At 44.2% G+C, this 25,284-nt stretch overlaps 2 protein-coding genes across 4 annotated transcripts in view; one reads left to right on the top strand and one right to left on the bottom strand.

Annotated features, from left to right (window-relative positions):
- Positions 1 to 14,634, top strand: part of TMEM266 (transmembrane protein 266) — an 82,764-nt gene extending 68,130 nt beyond the window's left edge. The window contains exons 11-13 of the mRNA XM_046899224.1: positions 4,769 to 4,819; positions 8,975 to 9,546; positions 11,233 to 14,634. Of these exons, the coding sequence (XP_046755180.1) occupies positions 4,769 to 4,819; positions 8,975 to 9,546; positions 11,233 to 11,274 (665 nt within the window). The 3' untranslated portion in view covers positions 11,275 to 14,634. The remainder of the gene's footprint in view (positions 1 to 4,768; positions 4,820 to 8,974; positions 9,547 to 11,232) is intronic.
- Positions 10,218 to 25,284, bottom strand: part of ETFA (electron transfer flavoprotein alpha subunit) — a 30,049-nt gene continuing 14,982 nt past the window's right edge. The window contains exons 9-12 of one of the 3 annotated variants that reach the window (NM_001305470.2): positions 24,892 to 24,974; positions 14,890 to 14,955; positions 11,266 to 11,346; positions 10,218 to 10,425 (exon numbers count right to left, since the gene is read on the bottom strand). In NM_001305470.2, coding sequence (NP_001292399.1) covers positions 10,387 to 10,425; positions 11,266 to 11,346; positions 14,890 to 14,955; positions 24,892 to 24,974 — 269 coding nt within the window. In that variant the 3' untranslated portion in view covers positions 10,218 to 10,386. Of the gene's footprint in view, positions 10,426 to 10,629; positions 11,347 to 14,889; positions 14,956 to 24,891; positions 24,975 to 25,284 lie in introns of those variants that run through there. The other 2 variants (XR_006931006.1, XM_046899008.1) reach the window with 2 other exon arrangements.

Genomic DNA, 25,284 nt, shown 5'->3' with positions numbered 1-25,284 from the left:
AGAAGGCAAAGTGAGGCTCTGCAGAGGATTCTGTCAGTTGTTTGCAAGGCAGTGTGAGCTGGCTAAACACTTGGGATTGTTGCACACTTAAGCCAGTTTGTGGGGTGATCCCCTGTTAGGGGTGTGAGGAGAGCCCTGTCACTGCAGGGCAGTAGATGATAAATAGGGTTTTTCTAAGGTTGGAACGCATCTGCTTTGAAGCCTACTCCTATTAATGGTTATATCTTTAGAGCACTCCACTTCCTGGTCAAACTCTATGTGTCCTGGAAAGACTGAGGATTTAGCTTCTCCATACGTGCCCATTTTTGGTTCTCAGCACTGATTGTCCAAGCAGAAATCGTAAGAATTAGACACCAAGTAACACTGAAGTAAGTGTACGTACAGTTGGTGGAGTGAAGCTCTTGGATTTCATGTTCACCAAATGGGCAGGGAGATAGAAACTTCCCACTTCCAGAAGTGGTGACTGTGCAGTCACACAGATGAGGTTGAAGCTGTCTCCCATCATTAATACATGGGGATGTGAAGATATTGCTGGCAGGTAAAGGAGCAGAACTGGAACGCTTCCACTGCCCAGGCAGGTAATCCCTGCTGTGATAATCCCTTTCACAAATGGGTTGTTCTGCAGTGTGAAAGCAGTGAGGTAGGTGCCCTCTGATGGCTTTAGAACACTGTTCCTGCACCTCGCTCTCCTAAATCATTAGAAGCTTTCCCTAACCCCTCCTCTGCCCTTCTTCATTGCCAGTTCATCAGTTTGTTCTCGAGTCCTTCAACTTAAACTACCCTTCTCTGTCCCTGCTGATTACCCTGATGGTTATTTTGTTGATATCCATATTTTTTTCTCAAGGTTTGTTTTTCTAGATGCAGCAAACAGCTGTTTTGCAGAGATAGGCCCAAGCTCCTGTGTGTTTGATCCACACTGACTGTCAGAAGCCAGCTCAGATACGGGTCTGCTGATCCCTACTCACAGAGAACAAGGCTGGAAAAGGAGCACGGAGAGGTGCTCTGGGCCATCCCACACCGGAAGCCCTTGGCTGTGCCCACACACAGGTGTTCTGCATCTCAGCCCTGTTCAGCTTAGCACACCGTGCTGTTGCAGCATGATCTGCTGCACTGATCTTTCATGTCTTCAGTTTTCCCTTCTCCACAGTGGCTTTTCATCTCAGGTCGATTTCTTAGTTAGAACCAGGCTGAATCTGCGGCTGTGCTTTCTGTGCAAGGGAGCTGCAGCTGTTCCTCTCGTGGTGGATTATCCCACGTGCTCAGGCAGCCATCCAACCTGTGCTGACTGGACATGTATGTGGATGGAAGCCACGTGAGCACAGCAGCTTGCACCGCGTGGCAATCCGCCTTCGTGTGAACGTCTCCTGGAAGGGCTGAGCTGGCTGCCGGTATTTCCTGTTGGCACAAACTTTCCACGTTGCTAGAGGGAAATGTAGAGACACCTTTTGGAGCCAGCAAAGCAGAAGGGAAAACATTTCTGCTTGGGTCATCTTACTTGAGACCAGGAAGGTGAAGGAGGCACAGCTCAGAGCACGTGCCCTAATGAATGAACGTACAAGTGAGCAGTGCCATTGGCTGTCGGAGCAGTGTAGCTGTCAGCACTGTTCCTATTTCTACAAGTGTTCACGGGACGACAGCTTGGTCCTATAACTTCTGCTTTGAAAGAACTTTCCTGCTCTGTGCCTTAGTGACCGTTATTGGAAAGTGTATTTGATCCTATGCTTCTCTCCTAACTGCTTCTAGATGGTGGTAGTGTACTTGGTGGAAAAGAAGCCAGTGTCGGGTAGGTAGCAATGGAGGTGGAAGAGCTCCTTTAGAAGCCTCTCCATGCAGATCACTGCCTTTTGGAGGAAGGTGCAATCAGGGATTGCTCTGCTCAGTGAGAGATTGCTTAGCAGTAAAAACCCTGCAGTTCAGAACGTGCAACTTTGGGATGGAAGGCAGTATAACCAATGGCAATACAAATATGAAGCAAAATATTTTAATAACTGTATGGTAACTGATGAGTCCCGGCCTGAAGCACTGTTTGAGCACCTGGGGAAAGGACCCGGTGAGCCCTGGGAGCACAGGTGAAGGCAATTCAGGTGTGTGATAGGAAGGGGTGGAGCCTGGCTGCACCTCTCTTAGACCCCATTGAAGGGCTGACTGCCACTGGAGAATGACCTCTGGTTGGAGATCCCTCCCTTCTGGAGCTTTCCCTGCAAGCCTTGATCTTCAGAGGTGGGTGAGCACTTTTCCTTTTTCTTGGTAACACCTTTCCATCACAATAGTCCCTTTGTTATTACAGCTCCTGTATGACCATTCCACCACATTGATCCTTCTGCTTGTTACAATAACAAATTCTGGTTTTTAAAAAACTACTTTCTTAAGGCCTCTAATCACGTAGATATGCAAATGGCATTCATTGTATGCAGGGGTTTTGCAGGCACTGACGAACTGAAGGTCACTGTTGGGAGATTACAGAACTAAAAAAGAGATCTGCCTTGCTCAGAATGTCATTTATGTGCTGCACCAAATTTATGAGGTTTTTACAGGGCCAAGAGAGAGAGATTACAGTGTTTTCTCTCGGGTCAGATGAGATTATATGGGACTGTACTCCAAATGGTTTATTGCTCCCTAAGCCATTTGTGGTGGAAGAGATGTAATCTGAATCTCGCAGGCAAAGAACAGAAGGTAAAATCCTGTAGCTCTCAGGCAGGTCCCAACCAAGGGCTGCACGTCGTTTCGACGACGGAGATTTGGTTGGCAAGCGAAGAGATGGGCCTTATTGCCCTTCTTGATTGGGCTTTGCTGCACTTTTACAGCCTCACGGAGGTGGTTGGCTGCAGCACCAGGGAGAGCTGTTCTGGATTCATGTGAGGTCGGCAGGAGTCTGATGGGCCCTCCTGACCACGCTCCCTTCTGTGCACTGACAGCCTGGCCCTGCTGGAGGCACTGAGGGGATGCATTGATGTGGGGCTCCCGAAATCCTGAGCTGTCAGAAATTGTAAAAGCAGAGAATGAAGTATTGTGTGAAGAGCACTGCTCTTCTGTAGCTGAAGCTCAAGTATCCCCAGAGCAGAGAACACTCCATTCTACGAGCAGTCTCCTCCTCTTGCAGGAGCCGTTCTCCCTCACTTACACCCACCTCCTCCTGCCACTGAGCTTCTTGCACATCGTGTCTGTGCAAGTGGTTGGTTTCAGTGCTGTCTTGGTGGCATTCTTAGTCTCCCAGCTTTCAGCAGAGTGGGGTATTGTCAGAGATGAGTGGAATTGCTTATAGCCTCTTATGGCCCGGAACAGCTGTGACTCCCTATGGCCAAGATGAGTTTGTTAGTTGTCGGTTTGCCTCAATGTAATCGTTCAGAAACCTAATCTGTCGCTGAAATATTTATCCTGCTGTTGTTATTCCAATACTTTGTATTGTTTTTTATTCATAAGAAACTACTCAGGGTTAGGAAAAAAAAAAAAAAGTATTTCATATTTTATACATCCACGTTTATATTATTTACATAGAGAGATGCACACACGTATGTACGGTTGGACCGGGTGATCCTGTGGGTCTTTTCCAACCTTGGTGATTCTGTGATTCTATATAAAAACAGCAGAGCCCAATGAGGATGAGGAGGCATCGCATGCAGACACGGCAGCAGGAGGCTGTCTGGCAGTCGTGCAGGCAGGGAGGCAAAGCAGTGACTCTCTGTGCTGTGCTGAAGGAGTGCTTGCACTGCTGCTGTTCCTTTGCAGCTGTTTGGCATTGGTTTGCAGATGTAATGAATTGTCTGTAACTCTGTTAAGTTGGTTTGAAGGCACCTGGTTTCGTGGTAGCATAGCAATACACACTGGAGGTGGATGGCAGGCAGTGCATGCGATCATACAGAAGGTTTAATGTGAGCCGTGACACAGAAAGCAGGTAAATACCATTTCCAAGCTGCTTGCTTGCTTGAGCACAAAGTGACTGTGGTGTATAGACCAGATTTCCATGAGAGCTGAAGGGGATGGAGGCCTACTAGAATTTTTCTGCAGGTATCTGAAGGTTCCCTGCCTGACCAAGAAGCCATATCTGCACAGGCTGGCGGGTCCGGCAGCATTTAGAGTGTGAATTATGTATGATGGGAATGAAGTGTGTTTGAGTAGCAGATAACCGAAAAGCTTTGCAATGTACCCTAATCCTGCAGCACTGCCTTGAGCTACTCGGAGGCCTCACTTTTAAACTTGGACATTAGCACAAAGCACACCTCTGACTGCAGGCATTTAAAGATCAACAGGGGCCAAGAAAGCTTTTAGGAGCCAACGAAACCAGGAAAACAACCGCGTTCCCTTTCAGTGTCAGCTTCGATTGCCTTCTTACGAGTGCAGCTATTTCAGGTACAGAGTGCTCGGTGGTTTGGGTCTTGTTGGATGGGGAAAGTGCTCCCCAGAAAACATCTGTTTCTTTCACCTGCAAACCGCAGAGTGCTGTGAAAGGCAGCGCTGCGGCCGCAGGGACCCGGGGGGCGAAGGGAATCTGCCCCACAGGGATGAGCATGCTTCTCTGAAACATGGTATCAAAAAGAGCACTTAAAAGGAGAGAATGCTTTTAGAGTGCAGCACGCAGCACTGCGGGGCGGCTCTGATGAAGAACCCTGCTCCTATCGGCCTGTGGGTGCCACGGCCATGAGGTGTGCAGTGCGTGCTGGGGGGTCTGAGCATCACACCCAGCCCTGCGAGGGCACAGGAGGCCGTGGGGCTGTGAGCACACGGTGCCGTGGCAGACACTTACTCACACGCTGCCTTCTTGTTGTTTCAGAGGATGACATGAACAATTACATCAGCCGGTACTACAATGAGCCCAGCAGTGGTAAGTTTTGCTTGAAAACATGAGTGTAAAGCAGGTGTTTGCATTGCATTGTGTGCTGTAACCCCAGTGAGGCTACGCAATAGCGGAGTCTGTTCTGGCAATGGAACCCAACACCCACATCTGGGGGTGTTCTCCACAAGAGCCAAAGCAGCAGCTCTCCGAGGGTGAGGGACACCATGTGCACACCGGGGTGCTGCTCACAGGCTGAAGGACTGACTGTCCTGGAGAGGTTGGTGCCCTGCTGGGTCTGCAGGGAGGTCCCACTGGGCCCAAAGGTGTGAAGCAGGAGCAAGAAATGTGAATGGAACGGGGGCAGTGAGCTCAGTGCAGCACCAGCCCCATATCTACATTCACATATGTATGGATGTGTGTATTCATACAGCTGAGGAATACAGATGGGTACACATACATACCCAATGCACACACATACATAACCATATGAACATAACTGCATACCTTTTTATCATATACACATAACAAAAAAGGTAGGTGGGTGTATATATGTTTCTAGGGATGCACAGATGTGGGTATACACATATAACAGATAAATTATGCATGTCCAAATATATATGGCTATTCTTGTAAAGGTTATGTGTCAGATAATACATAAATTATTCACATGCATTGTACATTAAATATAAAATATGCATGTGTGTATAGAGATGATTATGTACAATGCATTATATATTTATATTCTATATATACATTCCACCAACTACTGCCCCACTCCCATAAGCCCAGGGTAACACACATACACATAGAGGGTGAGTGTGTGTTATGAATGTGTGTATGTGTGTGCAAGTAGGCTGCTCTGAAGGTAACACCTCCTATTTATTTCCATGGAAACTGCAACAACTATGAAGAGCACAATAACACTATGAGATAGAGCAAATTCTCAGCTACAAAGCATTGGTTTTCAACACAGTCAACACTGTCAGTTGTTCATTTTCACCAGCAATGAACAAGAGCCTGCATGCTGCGCTCACAAACATCTGCACCAGTGGATGCACCCCACTGCTGAAATGCAGCAGCTGCCCCTCTGTGTGCTCACATCCACTGTTTGATCTCCATCAATGCTGAGCAAGAGCCATTCAGTGAATGTCACTGGGTGCCAGTTTTTCTGCATGGAAGAATTGAGTTCCACCCCTATGTGTCATCTGCACTTCCATGACGGAGTGCCTCACTGCTGCCAGCTGTCACATGCCAACAAAATGTAATGGTGGGAAGGTTCAAATTACAGCTGTACCACCACCATCTGCCACTCATGTTGTGGGCCAACATAGTAAGGTAGGAGTCATAAATATATATGTGTGTGTGTACGTATACATATATACACGTACGTATACATATATACACGTACGTATACATATATATTATGTTTATATTACCCTATATCCATTCCACCATCTCCAGCCCCACTCCCATAAGCCCACGGTTACCCCAGTTTTTAATATATTTATATATACATATTATTTTTTATATTTGAATATTTATATATATTATATATTTTTATGTATTTGTATTTTTAAGTATTTTATATACATAATACATAAAATATTTATTTTTATTCTATTATACATATACTATATATATGTAGTATTATATATATAATATATATTTATAATATGATATAAAGATATATAATATATACAAATATATATAAAATATATGTTTATATATAGGAATATATATAATAAACATATATTATATATTTATATATATAATACAATATATAGTATATATAGTATGTACATATATGTGTATGTACATATATGTGTATGTACATATATGTGTATGTACATATATGTGTATGTACATATATGTGTATGTACATATATGTGTATGTACATATATGTGTATGTATATTATATATATTATCTTTATATATCTTATATATATATCTATATATCTATATATATCTTTATATATATATATATATATATATATATAAAGATAAAAAACGGGTAACCCTGGGCTTATGGGAGTGGGGCTGGAGGTGGTGGAATGGATATATGGGAATATAAATATATAATGCATTATATGTAATTATCTCTATACCTACATGCATATTTTATATTTAATGTTCAATGCATGTGAATAATTTATATATAATCTGACACATACCTTTACAAGAATAGCCAAATGTTTTTGTGTGTCTGTGTGTGTGTATATGTACAGTTAGTTACACATATGTACACAACTGCAAATGTTATGTGTACATACATATGATTGTATTGTTATATATACATCTACCAACCCACACAAACATGCCTACATACCTTTTTATTAAAAATGTATTTAATTCTATTAGAAACTGAGTGTATGTACACATAGGTGTGACTCTATATAGTTACTATGTGCAGTGTGTTTGTTACTTAGGTAATTAGGTATATCCAAGCTTATTTGCTTATAAAAGGAGACAATCCATTTTTATGTGTATATAAGATTATATATATACTTATATATATATACTTATATATATATATATATATAATATATATATATTATATATATAATATTTTATATATCTCTATATATATCTATATAAAAATATGAATGGATAGATTGCTAATGCACTGCATGCATATGTTGTTATATAGATATTATATGCTTGCATACATATGTGTACATGCACGTGTGTACATACATGTACACAGATACACGTGTATGTATAGATATGTGCATGTATATTCATACTTATGTAAACACATGTATACACGTGTGTGTGTGTACATGTATACACGTGTGTGTGTGTACATGTATACACGTGTGTGTGTGTACATGTATACACGTGTGTGTGTGTGACCGAAACTATATTTACATCTTTTATATGAGTACATGTGTGTACACAGGTACGTACCAAGGTGTACTAAGAATATGTGCACATTCCCACTATATATACATACATATATATACCTATATATATATACACACACACACACACACACTATATATATAGTATATATATCTCTCTACACATACACACACACACTATATATATGTATATATATAGTGTGTGTGTATATATATATATTTTTTGTGTGTGTGTATATATATGTGTATATATATATATAGTATATACATATATATACTATATACATATATATACTATATATATATAGTGTGTGTGTGTATGTGTATGTATATATATGTATGTATATATATATATACATATTTATATATATACACACACTATATATATATTGTGTGTGTGTATGTGTAGAGAGAGAGAGTGTGTACATATATATATGTGTGTATATATATATATATATATATATATAGGGTGTGTGTGTATATATATATAGTATGTGTTGATGTAATATATATATATATATATATATGATGCAGGTGAAAGAAACAGATGTATGATAAGTAATAAAAAATATAAAAAATATAAAAATATATTTAAAAATATAGAAATATATATAAATATAAAAAATAAATATAAAAATTAAAAAAATAATATATATATAAATATAAAAAATAAAATATAAAAACTATATAGGGGGAGACAGAGAGGTAGAGAGAGAGGCGTGTGTGTGTGTGTGTGTGTGTATATATATATATACACACACACGTATATGTATATATACACATGCATGTATGTGTACACGTATGTATGTTCACACACAAACATATAAAGGATATATGTATAACCACATAATTAAATATTGGTAACAGTGTGTTTTCTTGCTTGCACATCAGTCCCTACGTGGAGGTGCACAAAACACACGCATGGACTTAGGAGTCACATTACAGAGACCTGGGAGATTCTTTTATTTTTAGATATAGGAGTGTGTGTGTGTGTGTTACATATTTAGAAATACACACAATAGGGGTATTTGAGAAACATCATCTGTCCATTTTATTAAAGGATGGTTACACAACCATTAGTTGGGGGGATGCAGGGGAGTGTTTGGTACAGACGTGGTAGATGTAAAATGTCCACCTGGACATACGTTTACCTGGGTATAAAATAAGTAACAGGAGAGAGGGATGCTGCCTGCCAATGCATTTTTACAGCTATCACTGTACAGTGTGCCCACCCAGCCCTCCAAGAGCTGCAGAGGTCTCTGAGCTCTGCTTAGTTCTGTTCTAACTAGCGAGCTCCTGTGCTGTGCTCTCACCTGCCCCTCTCCGCTGTTCTTCCTGCAGACAGCGGTGTTCCTGAAGCTGCCATCTGTGTGGTCACCACCGCAGCCATCGACGTCCATCGCCCCAACATCTCCTCTGAGCTCTTCACCGTGGAGGTGCCCATGCGGCTGAGCAGCACCGGGACGTCGGCCAGCATCACTTCGGGCAGCGCCTCGCGCTCCACCGTCAGCTCGGGCACACAGGCGTGCAGTGAGAGCAGCCAGACCCTGGGCTCCTCCCCAGACTGCAGCGCAGCCTGTGAGGACGGGGCCGGCGCCAGCCCTCAGGCCGACCTCGTGCCCAGCCAGCAGCGGGTGGCACAAGCCATGGTCCAGGAGCTGCTCTCTTCCCTGTCCGAAGAGGCACGCCTGGCGCAGAAGGGGCTGGACCCTGTCAACCTGAAGCTGCCCAGCCCCGCGGGCTCAGTGAGGGCCAGCCCTGACCTCGGCCACCGCCTCAGCGTCTACAACCGCAGGAATCAGGAGAACCTTGAGGTCTTCCAGCTCAAGCCACTCATTGACTCTCCACAGGGCCCGCCGGTGATTGATGACAAGTATGGGGCCCTGGGACCCCCCGAGCCACGGCTGAGCAAGGTACCTGAGGCGTAAGGACGGCTGTGGGGCACACCCACTGTGCTGGGTCACCAGGCTGCCCCAGGCAAGGCAGCAGCAACCCGAGGCCACCTATGGCACCTCCTGCAGTGGCCACCAGCCCAGGGCTGGACCTGCCCCACTCAGCTGGCCCCCAACAGGCCTGCCCTGCCACCAGCTCTGGGCCAGCTGGTACCTATGGCGTCCTCTTAGGCGCAGGAGACCTTCCCCCTGTCTTCTGCCAACAGGATTGGACCCACAGTGCCCAGTGGCAGGGAGAAAAGGCCACGTCCTGCCACCTGCTTGGGGTTAGCCCCAAGGTGCACAGACCTTCCACCAGCACCAAGCTACAGTGTCCAGGGACAGACAGAGCTGCTGGCCAGCCTGCTCCCAGCCTGGCCTCCCAGCTCCCCATGTCCTCTGCCCAGGGGCTGAGTACAGTTGGGAGGGGAGTGAGGTTGGGAATAAACACTGACAACCACTGCTGCCTCCTGCCTCCCTTGTTCCTGTCTTCCATCCCTCTTCCATCCCTTCTCTCCTTCCTTACCTTTCCTGCCCTTATTCCTTTTCCACTAGCTTTTCTTCACTCTCCCCCCCATAACCACCACTTGATGTCCCAGCCAATTGCCACCCACAAAGTGAAACTTAAAAAAACCCCACAGTTACATCCCCTATTACCACTACAATCCTTTATTACCGTTATTCCTTCTTACCACCTCTGTCCCCACCTCCACCCATAACAAACACTGCCCAGCACAAACATACACTGACACCAGTGCTCTCCGGTAATCTTGGGGTTGTGCTGTCATTACTCTCCAGCCCAACTGCAGCCATTGCAGTTGTTCACTTCTTCTTCAGCAGCTCCGTCATCTCAGGCACTGCCTGCAAACACCAGTGCCAGGGTAGCACCCGCTTTCCCCTCCACCAAGTTGTTAAGTGAGGTCCCAACCCCCCATCACACCCCAGCCCCCTGCCCACCGCACACAACTCCAGGGGCCGTGGGTCACCCCAGCTCACAGCACTCCCCACGCCCCTCCTGCTGAATAGAGCCTCTTAATTATTTAAGAGCGCTACATTTCCATTAGGTGGAAATAATGCATTCGTACAAAATTTATTAAGGAAATTGTCTACATGGTGTTTCTTCAGAATGTGACTTTGCCTAACGAAAAGGCCCGTGCTCACTGCTGAGCCAACGGGCATTAGTTCAGGAATGGCATTAAGTGCTGGCAGAGTTTCTGCCCATGCCTCCATGGAGCTGCTGTGAGCTCACACCGCTGCCATGTACGGCCGTGTGGGCAGCCCACATGTGAGCTGCAGGCACTTGGACACTGCCTGGGGCACAGCGTGCCTTTCCAGGAGAAAACTGCCAGCTGCCCCTCGGTGTCAGTAAGGCAGCAAGCCCGCTGCAGTCTGAAGACAATGCCAACTCTGTGCGTTCATACTTTATGAAGCTCAAAAACCTCATTTCAGTACCTATGTGCAGTTTTTTTCTCAGAATGGCTCACATTCAGGCAATGTGAACACAGGCAGGCTGATGTGAAACCCGCCCCTCTCAGCTTAATGCTTGTGGGGACTGAGTTTTGAGACTGAAAATAAGGAAGTTGTAAAGCCAGCTCTCGTGCAAAACAATCCAAAGCAAACACCCCGTTAGATTCTATTACCTATCTGAAGTGTCATTACATTTGACAGCTTTCTCTCTCCCGTGCCCCAACTGAGCCTCACCTGAAATAAGTCTGCCACCAGTCCGTAGTCTGCCACTTGGAAAATTGGAGCTTCTGGATCTTTGTTAATAGCAACAATGGTCTGCAACAACAGGAAAGCACCACGTGAACACCGTGATCATCATGCAGGGGCAGATGGCACAGACAGGCCTGACCCGAGGAACGGGGCTGACTTCTCTCCTGGCTGCTAGGGGCAGAAGGCAACAGGTCACAGCATTTAACAAACATCTTCCCCTTCTGCTTCTAAAACCAAACCCAACCCCACCACTCCTAAAAGCCCACCACCACGCGAGTCTCAACACTGAGCCAAGCAGTCCTAACAACAACCAAGTGCATTTCTAAAAAATCCCTTCCTTGCTCACATTATGCAGCTCTCCTCCCTTGTTTAAAATAAGTAAGTCTGGAAAAAAACTACAACAGATTACCTGCAATATTTAAGCCATAGCATTACAGAAATAAATCAGAGGTAGCACTTACTTAAAATAAACGTAACAGAGCCGTGCCAAAGGCCCCCGTACTTACAGCAGGCCATGTAATTTATTGTGTCACACAGCAGAAAAATGCACGTGAGCTAAATCCCAACACAGCAGTCCAGAAAATGCCTTCCCCCATTTGAACTCTTTCATAAAAGGTAAATCCCATCATAAATGTCTGTGACAGTTTCCAGCAAAATAAGCGTGGGCGTCCAAAGTTGAATCTCCAACAGGATGGGGAGACTCCATCAAGGATGGGGAAAAAAATAATCAGAAATAAGCAACAGCTCATAAAACGAGCCTAACACCCATTGGCCTAAACCACAGCACTCTGCCACTGCCTCTCCACCTCAGTGCTACCACTGCGAGCTCTGATTTGAGGCAACAGATTCCCCAGGACAGCTCTAACCAACATTTCCTCTGCACACCTACCTGCCATTCCCAGGTAGCCACAGTTGATGGTTCTCATATGCTCTGCTCCCTCCACTGACTGTACTTGCCTGACAAAATTAATGGCTCAGTAGCATACATCAGTGGCAATAACTCAAAGATAAAAGTTCACAAATCCTGTGTTGTTAAGCCTACAGAAACCTCCTTTCTTCACAGCTCATTTGTATCCCATGACTTGCTGTAAAGGAGAACCACATGGTTTACACAACAAGGCAGTACCTACAGCAGAGCCCTGCTGCTGCCTTCTCGCCAGCTCACGAGCACAGAGCTGCAAGCGTGCCAGTACTACCTGCCCCAACACATTCCTCCCAAAGGTTTTCATTTTATTTCTGTTACTCCTCTTGCAAATGCAAGCCTTTGCTAACAGCTCTACAGCGCAGGAAGCAAAATCCAGGTTATGACAGCCAAGGATATTACTTCAAAAGACTTTAGCTGTGCTCTGAGGCCCCACCACGTGTTCCCGGAGCTGCTCCCAGGGACACAAGGACTCACCCATGGCTGCAGGGGGCAGGACAGTCTGGCTGAGATGGCACAGAACATAGCTGGCTGGGCATCCCCAGTGAGCCCTGCTATGGGCGCTTGCTCTCACCAGGCACAAGGGAGAGGTGTGCAGGAACTGCAACCCTCAGAGCTTGTCCCTTCAGCACACAACACACCTCCAGCCACAAACCCTGCAGACTCAGCTCTCCGCGCTTCCCTCTTCAGGCCCACAGCCCTGGAGGGCTCCCTGGGAAATGCTGTGCCACGCTGACGAAAACAAAGTAGCAACAGTTGCTTGAAAAGCATCTGCCTTCAGCTGCAGTTGGCAGCCCAGGCCCTCCTCTGCCTCCTCTTGCTGAAGGGACTTTTTGTAAGACCTGGATCTCTACCTCATCACCACAGTCAGACTTCCCATGGTAAGAATAAGAAGCATCACTTTGCTTGCAACAATGGCAACAAACTTTTGCAAGTTACATCTCTTAAAAAGAAAAGATACTGTAACTACCTCAGGAGGGCATTAAAATACCTAAGGAAAGCAACAAGGACTTGCCAGGCCTCCAAAGCTGCATCCTGTACCTTGCTGTAAGAGGACAAATTACTCGCTTCACTCGGTAGAAAGCACCAGAACACTCTGGAAAGCATATCCTGAAGCGTGCACGTTCACAGTGCCAGACAGTGCCCAGTGCCAATGGGAGGATGGGGGACAATCCAGGGGCAGTTTGCATGGCTGCAAAACCCTTTCATTTGTATATAGGGGAACTTTTCAGTAACTCCAACACCTGCACTCAGGCTAAAAGGAAAGCAGGATGCATTTCAAACACACGGAAGCAAAACTGAATTTCAGAATGCAATTTGTTTACGACAGAAAAACTGTTACCTCTGGGGGAAAATAAACCTAAGTACGCTTCTCCTATTGACCAACTTTATCTTATTTGATATAAAAACGTCTCAAAATATCAAACATGGCACTGGAAAAGCGAAAAAAGCAGAGGTTTTGCAGAGATGGCTGTGAGGGCACTGCACCAGCACTGCTCCTGCCCATGCTCCATGCTGACCCTCTGCCCCTGCTGTCCCCCTGTTGCTGCACAGCCAGCAGGGGAGGCTGCACTGACCCTGTTTCCACTAAGGCCACCGAGAACACACTGCAGATGCCATTATCCACACCTCTGTCTCAGCAGTGACCTTCAGCTCTGCCCATCAATGCTCCTTAGTGTCAGCTGTTTCTTCCTTAATTGAGGAGATAAGCAAGAATAGCTTGCATCCATTTTAGAAGGGTGAGGCCCAAAAAAGGCTGCTGCACCCACAATGCCCCCCCAGAAACATTTGATTTAAATAACATGTGCAAAAAGAACTAAAAAGCAGCACGGATCACCCCACCACGCAGGTTGGCTTGTGAGGATACACAGCGTCCTGTGAGCTCACTGCACTCTGTCACTGCTCAGACACAAAAGACGATTTTAGGGATCCGTCTGCAGGGTTTTGCACACTGTTTGTCCTCAGTTTGTGACAGTTTTACAAGCTACTCCAATTCCTGGCTGCCAGAAGGCAAAACCCAACCCAGCAAAGCTTCTGAAAAGTTCCCTGGAAGTAGAAAAATAAAGCAACCCTTTTTCTCTACAATTCCTCAGCAGGAGGCAGGACAGCTTTTTGGTTTATTCTGTTCTTCGTGTTTGGCACCTGACAGTAGGATGCAGCAAGTAATTCTGCTATTCTTTCCAAACATTGCACTGTGGACCAAACTGGCAATTCCAGTTTCAGATTATTTGCTTTGGCAACTAATGAGTTAAACCTTTTAAAGTTTTACTGCCAGTTTATAATAGGTTTCCATTTGAATAGCTAAATGCAGGAATGTCAGAGACATCTTTTACTTTATGAAATAGTAAGTTCATAATTCAAATAACGCATTGTTATGCATGAATTAATATGTCATACTCTGAAATAAATGCAAATGCATCTATTGTATAGAATTCAAGCATGTGTGCGTGCCTTTTTGTTGCTGTTGTTCTTCATAAATAACTGAATTAGCTCTTACTTATACTTCAGGCTTAGTGCAGCAGTTCTTGCAAGGCTCAGTGAGGCACGTTTTAAGGCAGCTGACAAAATGACAATCATAACAACACTGGAAAAAAATGGGAAGTTCTTTAAAGCACTGATGAGAAGCAAGGAAGTCAGCTCTCCTCCTTGCTCAAAAATCTCTTGCAGCACACCCAGCCCTAACATACCTTGCTGTCCTTCATGCCGGCCAAGTGTTGGATTGCTCCAGATATTCCCACAGCAATATAGAGTTCCTAGAAGAAAACAAAAGGGACACATTGTCAGTATCCGCAACAGTTTTGGTCAGCTCTCACAAGCCTTGCTCAGGATCAATTACATACAGCAGTTTTTATATGACAGTGGTTGTCTATATTAAACGTAGCTCATGATTGGTTCCCTTTCCCACTTTGGGATGCAGTTGTAAAAGGAGAATCCCAAAGGAGCGTCTGGCAAAGACAGATTAGAAAAAAAAAACAGAGATCTGCATCAAATGTAAGGCACTGTTCAGACAGAGGAGAGGGCAATCAGTGCTACTCATGACCCTGGGGATGGCCCAAATACATACTGGGCGAGATAACCTACAAATGGATAATGCAGTTCCTAAAGAGAAATACAAGATTTTTTGCTCTGAGGCCTCCATGACCCTCCTAGAAGGGTAAGACAGAACACACAGGGCTGGAATTCAGGTGCTTACACCTTCCAAAATGTTCCTGTATGGCAGGATAAAGCATTTCAGGCACAGAAGTGGGCTACCACAATTTCCACTTGCAGTGACAGTTCCTATTACTCAGCCCAAACCTCAGCGTACACACATGCCTTAAAGCTTTCCTCCCCTCCCATTCACTACCAGCTTCTGTGGTAGATGAGCAAAGAAGCGCTCGGGTAGGCACCACACCATGCAGGAAATGATTATACTCTGTGACTGCCAACCTGGCATCTCCAAAGAAACTTAAAACGGATGAAGATTGATAAGCAAATAGCTCTGCATTTAGATTAATTCATAGCAGAAAAAGTAGTTTTTCCCCCGTGGGCTGAAAATTACCCTGTCTGTAGCCTACCCAAAACCACGCATACGTTCAGCTCACTGACAGTTGTTCCACCAGCCCAAGTCCAAGCAGCACTCAGACCCGCAGCGCTCAGCTACCTGACTTCAGAGGGAACACAAAGGAAGTACTTCTCACACTCTCAGTCACAGAAGAGGCAAATGGAGCACACAAAACCAGCTGGGGATCCTCTGACAAACCCATTCAAACATATAAATACGTCCTTACGAAGACGCAAACTTAAATATTTAACAGAATTTGTTTTCCATCACCACCACAGTTAGTCTGCATTTAAGAGCATACAGACCTAAACCAAGAAGCGATCTTTGGATTCGGAGGGAGTAAAGTGAGTAAAAGAGATCCTGTCCTTCCACCACTTAAGATGTGCATTACAGTTAAGCGGCTTTTAACACGGCAGACCAAAGCACAGCTGTAGAACAGTCCCCAACTCCAGAAGCGGCTGGAAATGAAGGTGTTCCAACACAGAGAGAAGGCAGGCTGCATTTTCCATCCAGGCTGATAGCTGTCATATCGACTGCAGAAAAAAGATGACTGCTGTCTGACATGTCTACAGCTACAGACTCCACCTATTACATTCGCTTTCAAACAGGGACAGGCAAATGGAGAATAGCTTGTGTAGGAAAGCATAGGAGATCTCCAGTAACAGCTAAATGGGAGGCAGGCAGCAGGAACAAAGTACCTCCTATTGAAATGGTTTGCTTTGAAACTGAAGCACAGAATCTGGTCTGCCTATCTGCACAAAAGCAGCACAGCTGTTGAAGAGACTCAATTTCTGAGTCTCCACTGCTTCTCAGTGCATACATTGGTACTGGAGGTCAACTCACTTTAACCACAGCTGCACTGTAATACAATATGTACATGTAAGACCTCATAGTAGGAATGCAATATTTTAATTATACCAAATAAAGGAACAGATGTTACAGAAGAAATCACTGTAACATCATATAGTCTTTAATATAAGCTCTTTTCAAAAGCACATTACTGTAATATGATTTTTTTAGAGCAATTCATTAAATGCCAGTCATCCAGACTACCAGATACTCTTATCACTCTGTTTAACATTGTAAGGTTCAGTCCTTGGAAGGAATCCAGCTAACCAGGAACCAGATGCCTACATATATATCCGACTAAAATATCTGGGAAAGACAAAGATGCCTCATTAAAAAAGACATTTATAAATTACCAGGCTCATCCAAAAAGCCTTCATTATGCCTTTAAGCCGAGCCCTTCTAGGTTACATGCCCTTGGCTCTCCAGCCAAAACAACTGCTCACTGCCTTGCAGCACCAATGGTGGAACACCTCAGTAATGTTTTCACACAGGTAACACGTGACAGTTTGCTGCCTAACAATAGTTCAGTGCTGCACAACAGCTGTGATGGCTTAAATCTTGATTTAAATTTATTCTACTGTTTATTAAAAGGAAAAATGAGACCTGGATGATCAGGATTTGGGATTGCTCAGATCCCTCCAAGGAAAAAACAACTCAATTACACATCTGGAGAGGTCAAGAAGGCCTCCAAAATTCTGATCTCTTTCAGTTCCTCTCAGGGTAATCCCCTTGTTTTGATGCTTCCCCTGAAATCACTGACCTCTATCCTGGCTTTAGCCGAGCACTTCCGCTGTGGTAGTGCTCACAGACCCAGGCCAGGACTGCAGCCCAGGCACTGTTAAAGAAGAAGAGGGAGGAACGTGGAGAGCAGAGCAGTGCCACGGAGCAGCCACGGGGCAGTGGGACTCCAATTACCAGCACGTGGCCATCACAGCAGAGAGCACATCAGGGTCTGGAAGAAGATCTCAGCTCTTCAGGGTTCATCTATGGGAACACACGCCGGGGAACAAAGCAGCACGAGTACGCTCTGCATCACACTGCTCAGGTGCCAACAAAGATGGCTTTACACCAGCTTTACATTCCTGCTTTTCAGAGCCCTGGAAGCCGCTCTAATTACTGCTGTCAGGTGATTGATCTGCAGCCAGAAATTAGAGGCACTTATGCCAAAGTCCAGTGTGTGGAGAGGCATTTATGCACTCCCTGGTGCTTGCACATGGGCAGGCTCTCGATGCTGCCAGCGCTGTGCTGCACAAGGAAAACAACACAGCAAACAGACTGTGCACCAAGGGGCTCCCTGCAATGTCTGAGGTGAAGCTTCGGTCGTAATTTAAGTGGAAAAAAGGGAGAAAGCTAAGTTTTGGTGTTATAGGGCCGTGGCATCAGAGAGAAAGAATTGCCTTCCCTTCCAGTAACTCCATTTCACATAGAAAGTATTTATTACAAATATGCCAGTGTCACACCACGAATCTTTGTATGCCACTGTGTATGAAGTGGACAGCACAGCAGCAGAAGCAAGCAGCCAGGAACAGACCAAACAGCCCAACAGCATATGGAGCAAAAGGCGAGGAGGCACAACCAGGAAATGCCTACACTAAATACATGCTGCTGCAGAAATGGCTTCTTGTGTCAGTACCAGGACAGCGTGAAGGCAGGAGCATCAGCACATAACATAGCCTTAAGCTTCTCACAAGGGCTGCAGACAAAGCTGATTCTGCCAGCAAACCTGCATGCAGCAGCAGTGCTCCACTGTGTCTTGCCACACAGCATCCCACAGGGCACTACTGGGAGGCAGGGCCTGAACAGCCTTGCCTATATCGAAGGCAAGATTCCAAATCAAGAACCCAACTCCTCTCATTTGCTGTATTAATTATTAATCTAGCATAGCTTTGTGGGTTTTTTCCTTCCACAAACTCTCACAAACACGACCCCAGTATATCTTGTAGGGAGAGGCAGTGTACGTTAACCATTTAGCCATCCTAATTCCCATTTCTGGTGGCATATAACATTACTTCACTTTTACTGATGAGAATATTTTAAAACCCCTTAGGCCACCTCGAGGCAGCTGGAACTACATTTATGTAGGAGAATGACAAGTACAGTTTTTAGCTGCAACTTACAGTGATTTTGAATGCTGTAGGGTACGACGGTGCATCTTTCACAGGTGCAACACAAGAGGAGGTAGTTACTCTGCAAGAGGGCTGTCAGCTGCTATAGATTTTTATGTCAACCTTTGAATTACACTGAAAACCTTCAGTGTACATCAGCTGATCACCCTATCAGTGGCGTGCATTTAAACAAGCTGGTCTGATAAACTCCTTAGGCACACGTCCTCTTTTTAAAGGCAGCTCATTTTATCTCCTTTGCAAGGGTGAAAGGACAAAGGAATTAGAAGCCATCGTAAGAACTGCCTCATACATGAGATTCCTCCCAACTGCAAGCTATTGACCAAATAAAACGTAATTTTATGCAATTACACACCAAGTTATTTTTTGTAATTCCAAATGTAACTGGAATGAAATGTGTGCAGGCTTCACACAAGTTCCTATATCACACTGTATATCAAACAATATCCTGCACTCGGCAGTGATGCTGTCCAATATGCCCCATTCAAGAAGGGCACATTACTAAACTGCATCCCAGCTACAGTCTCTTCTTCACTGCGAGTGCCTCTGATGAGACAAGCTATGTAATTACTCTTAAGCGTGGTTAGGGTGTCTGCTGGAGTGCAGGGCCATACAGCAATTTCTTTTTGCTCTCTAGGGAAAAGCACATCAATTGCTTTCAGCTAAATGCACTCACATATGAATATTTTAGTACAATTTAATGTTTCTGCACCAACCCCCAAGGAGCAGTGCATCAATTTGTGAACATAGTTTCCTTGGAGTTAAAAGCTACACTGGATAATGCAGGATGAAAGGGGTTGTCAATCCTTGGCTTTTTAGCAAGTCAGAGAAAGGTAGTCTGTAAATTCAATCCCAGCTGCATACAAAGTTTGCCACTATAAAGCTACTTTTCAACACTCGTGAATTATGAGATATTCCTACAACAGTTTCCCAAGCCCCATCCGTTTTCCCAGTGTTCTTTCCACCTGCTCACTACCAGCAGCCCAGCCATTACACAACCAAATGTGCACCTGCTGGTCCATTCATGACACACACAAATGTAATGCACAAACAACACGTTCCCACTAAGAAGCCAGCTGAAGGTGTGAGAAATTAAGTAGTGTATCACACATCTGAATGCAGAATCTTTGAAGTGAAATACTGGAACAAAACACACCGTGCTTCAGTTTCCCCACACTGCAAGCAGTTTGTAGCGACCTACTAAGCAATACAACCATACGTCACTCTTGGTTTTTCAAAGAGAACCTGGCGAGGTGAACTACTTTGTATTTGGTGGCAAAGCAAACAAAAAGTAAGAAATACAGGAATAACGTCAAGAATGTGATACTGCCTTCCCCCTTCCAACTACTCCCAAAGCAAGAAGATGACTATCAACTGCTAAAAAGCCACTTGCTGTACAGAAGAGGACTGCCTTCTTAGATACTGAAGATACACGAGCTCAGAAAGCATCCCATCATTTTGTAAGAGAAGGAACATGAGGATTTCCCCTGCCCTGTGGAAGACCATTCTGAGGCTTCGTGTATCTCACTGCCAAGGAAGTGCTCCTTTGTTATTCTGCTTTTCTTTTTCCCACTTGCCATACCATCCCACTCCAACATCTTCTACCTAACGTAACAAACTAAGTTGTCAGCCTACCACCCTTTTGAGTCTCCTGCAGTTTATAACAACCTAGGAGAGCCTCTGGTATGAAACTGAAGCATCAGCACTGAAGCTGAGGAGGTCAGCAAGTTTTCTCCCAGTGATCATACCAGAACTGCACTGACACTGAATTCCCACGTGCCTCCCTCACCTGAGATTTCTCAGCATATGCAATGCCCAAGAGCAGCTGCCTTCTGTGCAATCATACCACGCTTTTAGCACAACCATCTCATCTGGTGTCAATTACTACTACATCATACATTTCCTCACTCCTGCCTTCCTAGCTTTTCCATCTCAGTTTCTTGTTACCCCTTGCTGGAACAGCATGCTGTGCTCAGCTTTGAAAGTAACAACTGCAAGTGAACACCTAACCGAATGGATCTCTGGCTGGCTGGGTGGCTCCTCTGCACTGCACCCTCCTTGCCAAAAAGCCTGGGACAGTGAAAGCCAGGCCTTCCAGCCATGGTCCACCAATGGCTAACCCTGGATGGACACCTTTAGTCTTATAATAAAGAGAGAGAGGACCCCACTATGATCCCATCTTTGAAAGGTGAAGGGAGAATGACTCCACTTACTAACTAACACTTAATAGTAAAGCATTCACAAGAAGGATATCTTCATCCCAAACCAGCTAAGCTGCACATCCTCACAAGTTCCTTTTTACTTTGATAGAAACTGCATACAACGCTGAATCTGAGATGTAAATGTTCTTTTCTTATGCAGAACATCTGCCTATAGGAAATAGCAGAAAACAAGTGGTTTCTGATCTTTTAAAAGCACACTCTTGAAATGCCTGACACTGATTAAAGTCACCGAATATACTATTTTTTAATAAAGCAACACTTTATGATTTAGTATATTCACTTATGCTGAAGTGTCCCTTATTTCCATCCCACCAAGCAATGCACAGCCTTCCCTTTTCATGAGACAAAATGCACAGAGAGCTGCAATCATCTAAAAATTAGCAGGTCAAACCAAGGAAAAGCTACTGACAGAAACAACCATAATGCACTCACTGCTTCAGGAGCTGGAATACAATTCTACCAAAGAAATATTACCAAAAATCCCAACATGAACAAGAAGCTCACAGTTAGTCACACTTAGAGATACGTGGCTATTTTGGGAGGGGACACGTACTGTAATAGGACTAACTCTCAAACAGAAAGATGATGAAACTTCCCTCCTTAATCAACTGCATTCTTTCATTATTTTAAGCAGAACGACCTGAAGCGTTTCCCTACTGGCAGTTTGTTCATGTGTTATAAAGTGAGCACTTGAGGACAGCTGCTGCAAGGTTCTCATGTCCTGTGATGCATTACCAGAACTGTGCTCTTAAAAAACCAAAGTCTGTTAGGGAATTACTGAAGGACCAACAACCACAATTATTCTTCCTTCACCAAACTCCCAATCAAAAGCAGAAGGGAAGAAATAAGCAGATGGTGTAGATGATGACCTGCTGAACCAGAGATCAGACCAGAAACACTCTGCACACATTCACTGGCAAAAGGCAGCAGCAAAGCACCTCCCCTCCTCCTGAATTCCTAACTGACTTCTTCTCCCTCCATGGGCTCAAAAACCACCCAGTTCTAGTCCTACAAAAACAGTGCATTCCAGTCCTCCATTGAGCGTGGGCCAGAGGCTATTATTAGAAGAGCGTACACTGAGATACTTTCCCGACAGAAACCAACAGCTGCAGGGGAGAGCAAGCACATCTCTAACTCCAACTGCTCCTCATACCCAAGATTCTTTCCCTGCTTAAAACCCACGTGCCCAGACAGACGTGTAAATCAGAAACCAAAACTAACCACAAAAACTCAGGACTCTGTTAATATCAACATGCAAAGTGGCTTTGCCTTTTTCCAGACAAAACATCACAAGTTCTGAGAGAACTCTTCTAGGAAGAGGAAGCAGTCACTTTGCAGAGCATTGGTAGAACAGCCCATATAACCTTCAGCTGACCAAGAAAGTTCCCTTCTACTTCAAGTGAACTCTCTTCCACTGCACAGAATTATATGCTAGCTAAAGAACCAAGAGCACTGTGAAGGAACATTGGGAATGTGAAGTCAAGAATGTGCAGCTTTAAATCTTCTCACAATTATGATACTGACTCTTCACACTGAAAAAAATCATTATTCTATTCACCAACTCTGAGGGCTCAGTATCCATTCAATTTGCACTCCCATTGCCACGTTCCATTATCACATTTCCAAGCCGCTGAAAGCTGTCCCTGCAGGTGTTTCTAGCTACAGGAAATACCCAACCATTGGAAACAAGGAGTGTGTCGTTTTCAGTACTTCAGATAACTCACTGCTTAACAGTTATTAAGAAGAATATGGGAAGATGAGAGAGTAGTAATGCATCAAACTGCTGACAGAAAGATGTAGCACCCTGCAAATAATAACAGTTAGGATTATTTATTGACACAACAGTGAAATCCCCATTCATTAGCCAGGGAGGTTTCTGACGACACTGATGTGGTCCTGTGATGTGGCTGTGTACTCTCCTGACTTTCACACATTGCTATGATCTATCTGTGGTAAGCTTAGGCTAATTTTTGATGAAGAAATAATGCTTTTCTTTAAATTTCAACACAACTGTTTATGTGCCTTCAGCTCGAGAAACAATGTTAACCAATGAGCCTTGACACATGGAACCCACAGCTGAGCTACGTTCAGGTTAGCATTTCCCCCTTCATTAGTGGAAATTTAGGTAGTGTAAAACTAAGGATGTTCCATCTCAAGCCCTTTTAAAATACGCAGGTGAATGACATACAGCACGCTCCCCTGCTCTTCAGGAGTTTTGGTACGTGACAGCCAACTCTGCCTTCTGTGGAACCTACAATTCCATATAAACTACTGTTACATTTTCTGAGCTAGTGTCAATATGATTAACTGGAACAGTTTGCTGAGACCGAGTAACACCTGTATACTCAACCCAATGCCCAGTGTGTGATCAAAGAAAACAGATCACATGTAAATACAAAATTCTTTTAGCAAAGAGAAAGTATTACACTGGGGGGTTAGAGCTAGACTGTGCTATTTCCAAAAAGATAACAGCTACATTCTATACCCAAATTAAAACACCAGAAAGAAGAGTCAGGGTTGCATTTGTAACAGCTACAGCTTCACAGACATTAATATCACAGCTACCAAGATTTTGGAAGAACGCAACATGCAAACAGACCAACCTTAACTCTTAGGTTTTACATCTGTTCTTCAGATCCTGTTTGTCTTGCTTTGTTTTTAAAGCTGGTTATCATATAGATTCACAGCTTAATCCCTAGTGTGCCTAGAAATGTCTCCATTTAGCCCTTCAGCAGGGCTATCATCAGAAGGCCTCCATCTTGATGAGGACTTAAGTCAAAAAAGAACAAGAAGTCCTATTTGCATTTCAAGACAGAAGAGCTGAGAGGCACAAAGAACCCTGCTCAAGAAAACCCAGCAGGAAGAACTGACAACAGACTGCAGGAACCCCACATTCCTGTCTTTGAGATTTCCAAGTACAGCTCTACCTTGTCCGATGTATTACTGGAAAATAATAGTCATTGTTTGGTTTGACATTGTCTTACTAAACCACTAACAAGCAAAAAGTTGCTCTTTGGAGCCTTCTGCTGCCATAAGCACTCATGAGAAATAACTGCTTACTGAAGGACTGCACGCTTACTAGGTTATATAGCTCAACACACACATCTGATATTCACATGGGCCCATGTTGTTGGCCACTCAACATCTCTTCATTTCAGGACATTCTATCCCACACAGAGACAAGCTCCATTTGCACCTTCCTGTTCTACAAATGCTCAAGTGTGCTTTATCTGTATATCAATTTCCCCACACTTCTCTGGCTCATAAGGAACATAAAGTGTCTCAGACTTCTACAGGAGAGCATGCCACCTCTTCCCTCCACTGATCCAAAAAGACACATGAGGACAGAAACCACTCCCCCACAATATCTGGACGCACAGCAGGAAAGAATTACTGCAGGTTATTCTCCAAAATTAAGATACTGACTAGAGTATGCTTCTCCTGATCCCACTACACAGCAGCCAACTTGTAGATTAATTCTGTCTCAAGTGCCTTGCATTTTTATCTTGTACAAAAATTTTGCTTAGAATGTAATGCAACAACAAAGTTACAGTTGAAGCCATCATCTAAACTACCTGTAAAGAGGTTTTCCAGAGACCATACCACACAACAGTATAATTTGAAGTTTATGCTGGCAGTGACACCTTTTGGCTCATTTGTGATGGCTGTCTGAAAACCAAAAAAAGTTCAGCATAGGCCACTCTAAAAAAAATCTAGCATGCAAAACCTCCATCAAAACTGTCCGCAGAATACTTCTAATTGGACTAAAGTGGAGATTTACATCACAGCTTGCTGCTGTAGTTCTTGCAAATGCATGTTTAAGTGACAGTACCGTGCCAGACACGAAAGGTTTTCCTGTAAGGTTCAGTAGAGACTTAGTTCATGGCTTTGAAGGAACATGTATACTAGAAAACACCACAGTTCTCTTATGAACTATATTTCCATACTTACTGGTGCTACTATTTTACCCGTCTGTCCAACTTGCATGTCATTAGGAACAAAGCCAGCATCTACAGCTGCACGGGAAGCTCCAACTAGTTGAAAGAAAATATTTCCAGTGTTTTCTTTTAAAATATTAGCAACTCAAATTCATACCACCATAAAAGCACATGTATTTTACTGAGAGTCCCACACACTACGGGCACATATTTAGAAACTTCCCTCTAAAGAGCTTTTAAAGTAATCCCTCTCCATAACACTGGCAGAAACTTCCAAATACTAAATGCTAATGCATTTCATAAGCAACAGGAAATCCTTACTCCCAGCACCAAAAGGCCATATATTTAAAACTGAGGATTTCAGTCTGGCATATTTCCATTTTTTTTTTCTTGTTGCTTTGTCAAA

The sequence above is a fragment of the Gallus gallus genome, chromosome 10 (assembly GCF_016699485.2).
Source record: "Gallus gallus isolate bGalGal1 chromosome 10, bGalGal1.mat.broiler.GRCg7b, whole genome shotgun sequence".
NCBI classification, from domain to species: Eukaryota; Metazoa; Chordata; class Aves; order Galliformes; family Phasianidae; genus Gallus; species Gallus gallus.
This window is presented reverse-complemented; position numbering and strand designations above follow the sequence as displayed.